The following is a 7,775-nucleotide window of genomic DNA, read 5'->3' as shown; positions in this document are numbered from 1 at the left end:
TACTTTTTACTAGCCTGATAAATCAGACTAAATGTGAGATTAAATGTGTAATTTAGTCTGGCTCCGATGAATGAGACATCGGAAGATTGTTGATGAGAACAACCAGTTGTTTTTAAAACCATGTCTGTGCCTATTGGCCAACGCTCTGACCAATGAGTGCAACTGACTGTGACGTAGTAAGTGAGACAGCCTGTTGGTAAAACGGAGAATACGACCTTCTTAAAAATGAATGAGCGTAGAGCCTCTTCCTGCTCACGTTTCAATGAAAACTCCAAGTTTAATCCTTCTAAAACCGATTCCAAAGCTGAGTCAAACCAGAACTGTTTGTTACCATCTTCCTTGTTGTGCTTTCTCCTGCGTCGTGCAGCTTTGACGTCCTTAAAACCCCGCATCCACAAATTCAAAACACATCTCTGCGTTCTGTTTTGTCCGCCATTTCTAGGGCCTGGGGCATTGATCGAGGCTAGACCACTCACAGACCGCTGGCGGGTGGGGCTAGTTTACCAGGCTAACTTTTTACAGCTGAATTTATGAGTTTTTCTTGAGTTCTAATTCAAATTTTATAGATATATACACAATATATATTAATTATTATTATTATAAAGTAAATTTAACTTAAGTCAAAAATATGTCAAATTCCCAAATTATGAAGTATATATTGCTCTAATAGGACATAGAATATCAATTATACCTAATTGAATAGAAAATTCACTTCATGCAGCTATATTAATATATTTGAATCCCTTGCCCTTTTTTTATTTCATGCTTTTCTGTTCCCCAATGAAAACACGCTGCCCCCCGCAGCGATTTTATTTCACTAGTGTTTGTCAAATAAAATGTTAAAATACACTTTCCCACACGTAAGTGTAAAGCAGGGGGGATTTGCCATTAGTCTATTCTATTAACATTTTTTCTGTAGAATGGGTCTGTTTTATGTGTTGTCTTCTCCATTCAGAGGGCCCCCTTCATGTGTTTGCCTAGGGCCCCAAATTTCCTAAATCCACCCCTGCCGTGAAGTACTAGAGTTAATGTTGAACAGGTGGCACTGAGGGAGATTTAAGGCAAATTTCCATTACTCTCATATTTTAACCAACAGGTTAAATCAACAAGGTCAGCTCCTAATGATTAACATAAATAAGTCACTTTGCTTCGTCATCCACAGGATGATGTCGGCCTGTTTAATATTTTAGCAAGTCAAATGATCAGGAGTCACAGCCTTTCTTCCTCCCCTCCTTTCTTTCATCGTTCTCGCTTCTGATTGGACGCCGTGACCAAGCGCTGTACCAACGTCCAATCAGATCCCTGTATTGCTTTTTCTCCTCCTCATCTGGAACGCCCTTTTAAATGACGTCACGTCCAGCTCCGGCTGAAGGCAGTGGGGTTGAGGAGGCGGGGGTCGTCCATTGCGGTAAAAATAGTAAAGATAAAAACACCGGAGAGCGCGAGCCAGCGGCTAAGCTAACACCTCTGCGGTTACACTAAATATTGGAGCCATTTTGTTCGAAGGTAAGAAGTTATATTTGTTCGGTTGATTTTATCATTTATTAGCCTTTTTTTCAAACCGTTGTTCTGAGTTCTGGCCTAAGATGCGACATTTTTTAATATTAACAGTTTAAAAACTGACATTAGCTATTAGATACGACTAAAGCCAACATGGACATCTTAAATAAACTTATTTTTAAGTCAAATTAATGTTAAGGGGAGACAAAAAAAAAAATTAATAATAATAATTTTTGTTTTTGTTGTTTATTCGTATAATTTGTTTTTCTCTGTGTGTTTGTGTATTAAATGTGCGATGATTCCTCCTAATTAGCTCCATGGGGCTGTTTTCATGTCCCTGGAGAATTGATATAAAAATAAAAGAAGGCCTGCTAGGTTACAGAAGCCCCTCACGTGAGTGGAAATGTCTGCTTTCGATGTTAAAGGTTATTCTCTAATGAGCAGCATGGGCCTGTTTACACCAGTTTCAGTAAAATCTATTGGATATATTGAAGAGGAGCTTAAATAAACCCCTAAATGAACTTTCCTCCTCCTGTGACTTGGTGACATCATCATGATGATGATGATCCTGTTGTGGAAATATGGAGGAAACTAACCCACTGAAATCTGCTCTTTAGTCTGGAAACAACACAAACTATCCAACTAATGAGGAACTAATCAATCATTGAGATACTACTATAAACCAGTAATACTTTATTTTAGTCAAAAGTTTTGACTGTTTACTTCATTTGTCCAGATTCTTGCGTTGAAGCGTTTTAATAGAGCGAAGAGAAACAAGAGAAAAAGAGTGACTCTGTTGACATAGATCCTCATTGGTGTCAGGTATGAGGGCTAAGGACCCCGCCTCAGCGTTTAGCTGTAACCCAACACCACCTTACATCAGAGGACTATCAGTGTTTTTGTGTTTGGTTTTCTATTGTAGACACGTTTGCCTGTCGAGCAGAAAACGCACGAACGTTTCTAGATCTGCGTAAATTAGATCTTGGATCCCAGCCTTGTGTAATTCTGTCTTTCTTAAAAAGTTATCTAAGATCTTGCTTTGGTAACAGTCAGGTTTTGTCATCATTCTTATCAGTGACTGAAATGTCTAAACTAAGCTTTTCTGGTTAATAGCGTCACGTTTCATGTTCTTGTTGCTGCACATTGAATATCAGCTGGTTGAAAGAAGGCTTCTACGCCTTTCCCTTGTAAAGTCCTGGTTATCCTCCTGCAGCAGTGTGTCGCTGTGAGCTTGATGAAGATATTTTTGATTTCTGCCCAACATTGAAGCGTGGTCTGCGCTATATTATTCCACGCCACAATGCCAGAGGGCCAATCAGGAACTAGCTGTGTGTCTAGATACGGCCGAGGCGGTGAGGAAGTGGGGGCAAGTTTGTGCGACAACGGAGGGAGATGAGGGCCAAAAAGAGCGGGGATCCAGGTGGTAAAAGGGTCCCAGCGTTCTGGCGCACCTCGCTCTGCTAGCTGGTCCATCTTCACCAGTCGTTTTCCACATTGGCGGTCAGACAAACAAAACAAGCCGCTAAGGAGCCAAACAAGAAATTTGCATAGAGAACAGCGGATGTAGATTTGACCAATCTTCCTTTGGTAACAATCAGGTTTTGTCATCATTCTTGTTGGTGACTGAAATGTCTAAACTAAGCTTTTCTGGTTAATGGTTAATGTTGCACCGATACCGATACCAGTATCGGGTGGGACCCCGATCCAGAACTAAAATGGTGGGATCTGTATCGGCGAGTACCAACAAATAGGGCACCGATACCATTATGAGAGCCAAAAATGTATTCAGCTATTGTCAACCTTTGCAGGTAGGTATTAGTATTTGTTTTAGTCTTTTTCCTGCTTCCCAAAGGTAGGCAGCAGCTTGACATGAAGCCATGATGGTAATTATTTTACATCCAGGTAGTCTGCAGTTCTTCATATACACACACACATCGATTTCAAACAGATGGTATCGGCCAATACCGCACAGCCGGGTATCGGGGCCAAAAACAATCCGGAGTTAAAGTTGCATCAGCCAAAAAAATCATTATGAAGACAAAAAATCCCATATATATGTTGCACCAGACTAAAAGTCGCACCATTTTGAAAGGTTATTCTATCCATGGAATCTGTTTTCTGATAACTGGCGCGAGGTAAGCTACTGCTCAAAGACCGCATTGTTTTATTACATGAACGAGCATCTGATAAGCAGTGATAATCATTCAGACCTTCAGCTTTTCCTCTGCTTTTCTCCCGTCCCTAACAAGTTTTTCACTGCATCCAAACTGTCGTTCAGCTGCCATGTTGCCATTTTTGACTGCATATTTAGCTTTAATTCTGCAGCATATGAATTTCTTTTGGGTAGCATATTTCTATTCAGTTGTCATTGTTGTAATGCTAATTTGTTTTGTTGTGGTAAGTTGTAACGTTTTTTTCTTTCAGTGGTATTAATAGAATACATGTTGTTGTGTGCCAAGCTATATAGCGCCCTCTCGTGGTGAAATTAAACGGATATATGTCTCGCCACAGTATAAGTCGCGTGGCCAACCTAACCACGGAGTAACTGTGCGACTTGTAGTCCAAAAAATACGGTAGCGTCACGTTTCATGTTCTTCTTGCTGCACATTGCTTTCCAGCTGGTTGAAAGAAGCTTCTAAGCCTTTCCCTTGGAAGATGAGCAAGTATAGCTGTGTGGTTGTAACAGTCGCAGTTTGGAAGACAGAGGAGTGCCGCCAAACGTTATTGTTCAAGATAATTGTGTCTTATAAATTATTGGAAAGCTCTTAGAAGAATGTCTCTTCCTAGACAGGTAGCCTAACTCATTGAAATACTGATACGATTGTTTTGGTGTTTACCTATAAAAACATTGGAAATAGTTTTATTCACAATGCACAGAAATAAAGTTGCATTTAGCTGTTTTTGTAGAGATGTTTTCTGTCGACAGGAAAGATTTGCTGACTGGTTTAATTGATGCTCACCTCCAGGTTTGACTTATTAGTATAACTTTACCGTGGTCGGTGTTTCTGGAGGCTTTTAACTGTTTTAGTATTGCTTTTTAAAGTATATTTTCTAATTAAAAAAGTCAATATATAACATGGATGCATTAAAACCTCATTTTATTTCAGTGTTAATTTCTGTTTAAAGTAACTGATTATAATTAAAAATATCTCCTTTACTGCTTGATGATAGTTTTTTATTTTTCAATTTCATAGTCGAGGTCCCTTCTGTTTCTAATATATATGAATAAAGGTTGATGTCAGAAAAGGACTGAGAAAATACTGTTGGATATTTTCATAACATATTTTAAAAGAAAAAGCAAATTAAAGAGGGATAATATCAGAGCTCTGTTATCGACCACTACACTGTTTTGTAAACTATTCTGCTTTTCTAATCCCGTTGAGGATTTTAGTCTTAGATCTTTGTATAAACTACAAAAACACTGAGATAAACTTGTAGCCTTATCAGCTTTCCTCGCACTGAGAATCTCAAAACCTTGTTATAGATTTTAAAGGGCAGCATCTAAAGAAACTTGGTGCTACCTCCACCTCTGTTTTCCATGACATCAGTCCATTTTTTCCAAACTATAATGTGCTCAATAGATAAGTATAATATCTACCAACTATCTTCACCTTACGTGGATCATTTTCCCAACAGCTGCAATAAAAGTTGATGCTGATAACATGTAACAAAGCACTTATAAATTAGCTAGAAACGTACTTTGAACCAAATAATCGGCTGTCAGACAAAGGAATCACTGATTTCTTTCTGTGTCCTTTATTCATGAAACTCTTTACACAAAAAAAAGGTGGATAGGATAACCTAAAGGACGTGTTTACGGTGTACATACAACAGGACGGATAAACCCCAGGAGGACTGGCGGAGATTCAGTTCCCCGTCTAGCCTCAATTTTCCATTGTTGTTGTTGGACATGAATGAGGTGAAGGCGGCATGGTGGCTTATGATGGGGCATTAGCTGGTAGTTACGAAATCCACTTCCCTTCAGTAAGATCTTAAATAGAATAGACAGCCATACCTTACTCAGTGTGGACTAGACTTTAAAAACGACTTTGGTTCATGAGTTTTCTTCTGGATTTACACAATGTTTCACACATCAGTTCATCTTTCATATCTGTGCTTTAAAGGAGGAAAATGAGGTGTGAAACGCAACCATGGGAGGCCTCTATGGTCACAACAGTCATTTCTATTCCCCTTGGTTCATTTCATCAGCCTCATTTTGTACACTGAGGTCTTTGTGAAACATAAGATAATGGTACTTATCTCTGGTAGGTTCGTGATTGACCACTGAGTCGTAAGATGCCTTCTGCAGTCATAAAAAAACAATCTGTGGGATTGTTCTTTGCTATATGGTATGGTTTTCCCCTTTCTCTGCAGGAATGAACTGGTGGGAGAGGTGTAGGGTTAAGCTAGTTGGTTATAAAAATGTATCTTATCTTGCCTCGGGAGAATTCATTACCTAATGTGTCTCTGGTGGGTTACCTAACCACCGGATAGGAATAAGGGCAGCAGAGACGGAGTTAATGCTGCTTCTGTTTGCTTTTGTTTCATTGTTTGTTGTAAAGTTGGTTCTAAATTTATGTGTAAACAAAAGCCATTCTCACATTCTTATGTATAAATGCATAAATTTGTATCTAGGGCTGACACAGTTAATTGGATTAATCTTTATTATTTGATTATTGGTATAATCATTAACTAATTTAGTACAGCTGATATTTCAAACAGCAACAGACCAGATGAAGCTACTATGAGAAAAAAGCAGAGAGAGCAGAACGTTAGAGATTGAACTAACAGATTCTGCAGAGTGGGAGAATAGAGATAGAATGAAGCAGAATGATGGAAAAGGGGTCCCTATGTCCTCCAGCAGTCTAAGCCTATAGCAGCAGAACTATAGAGATAGCTCAGGATAACCTGAGCCACTCTAACTAGAAGCTTTATCTAAAAAGGTTTCTAGATGTTGGAGATTGGCCTGTTTTCCAGTGTAGTCCTGTTTCTCTGACTGTGACTAACTGGATGTGCTCTCTTCATCCTCTGACATGGGAGCTGGCTCGGAGCTCGTCTGCCTGGCTGTGTGTTTCCTGGACGGGGCCGTCTGTGGAGCTGGTTGACAGCCGCCTTTTGTATCTAGCTTCTTTTTCTATCTCTGCTTCTCTGTCCTTGAACCCCAGTGGGCCTCAGCAGATGGCCGCTCACACTGAGCCTGGTTCTGCTGGAGGTTTCTACCTGTTTTTTTTTTGTTTTTTTTCCCCATAAAATCATCACTGTTAAGAGCAGTTCAACGGAGCTATGGCCCTGGATGAGTTTGGCAACTGGATTAAAAAGAAGTCTAGGATTATTCTCATTCACCTCAAATAATGTGGAGAAATATGCTGCTCTTGCTTTAAGAAGGGTCATCTATACAGTAGTAAACTATTTCTCCGGACTAGATAGGATGCCTGTAAGGATGTAGAGTGCCATTTTCTAACAGTAACAGTAGAGAAGCTGCAGAGAGGTGTGTTAAACTACAACTCTGCTTCCTGGTCTGCACCCTGGGGGGTCAGGGTTTTGGAGGACTAATAAATGTGGCCAGATTCCTAGAAAGAAGAGCTGCACCATCCAAAGTGGGATGGATGCCGTCTCTCCAAATCACACCAGGCTTCCCCAAAATGATTGCCAATTAATAATGTAGCCCAAGCAACACCATCTAGGCAGTCAGCGGTTGAATGACGACATGCGGCTAAACATGTCATCACTGGTCAGATCAGGGAGGGGACCAGAGAAAATTACCGAGTATGGCATTGTTTTGGTAAACGACTATATCTCGGCTTTCAAGCATGTAAAGAATGTTGTCTGTTTCTTTCCTCTTTACTTTGTTTTCCTACATGGTAAAAAGTCCCATTGGTCTGACTATCACTCCTTTGTGTTTCTTATTCCAAAGTGACTCGCCACATCGAAGATGAATTTTGAGCAGCCCCCTCCATACCCAGGCGGTGGTCCAACTGCCCCAGGTTACCCAGGCCAAGGACCACCACAAGGCTACCCACCCCAAGGTTATCCTCCTCAAGGATTCCCAGTTAACACAGACCAGCCCAACCCAGCTTACCCCAACTACCCTGCTGGACCAATGGGCCCTGGAGGCCCCTACCCTGGCCCAGGACAGCCCCCATTCCAGGGATATCCTGGACAGCCACAGTATGCCTGGCAGGGGGGAGGCCCTCCTGGACCCATGTACGGGGAGGCTCCAAAAAACACAGGTGAGTAGTGTGTTCACCGTCTTATGGCGTAAATATGGGATTTAT

The 7,775-nt window shown here is 40.7% G+C and overlaps 1 protein-coding gene across 1 annotated transcript in view; it reads left to right on the top strand.

Annotated features, from left to right (window-relative positions):
* Positions 1-1,369: 1,369 nt before the first annotated feature.
* The window catches only part of cystm1 (cysteine-rich transmembrane module containing 1), a 12,578-nt gene continuing 6,172 nt past the window's right edge, over positions 1,370-7,775 (top strand). Inside the window, exons 1-2 of the mRNA XM_015382714.1 lie at positions 1,370-1,506; positions 7,415-7,730. Coding sequence (XP_015238200.1) covers positions 7,433-7,730 — 298 coding nt within the window. The 5' untranslated portion in view covers positions 1,370-1,506; positions 7,415-7,432. The remainder of the gene's footprint in view (positions 1,507-7,414; positions 7,731-7,775) is intronic.

This window comes from Cyprinodon variegatus, unplaced genomic scaffold (genome assembly GCF_000732505.1).
Source record: "Cyprinodon variegatus isolate N-32 unplaced genomic scaffold, C_variegatus-1.0 Scaffold13, whole genome shotgun sequence".
NCBI classification, from domain to species: domain Eukaryota; kingdom Metazoa; phylum Chordata; class Actinopteri; order Cyprinodontiformes; family Cyprinodontidae; genus Cyprinodon; species Cyprinodon variegatus.
Note: the sequence above shows the minus strand (reverse complement) of the source record. Positions and strands in the feature narration are given on the sequence as shown.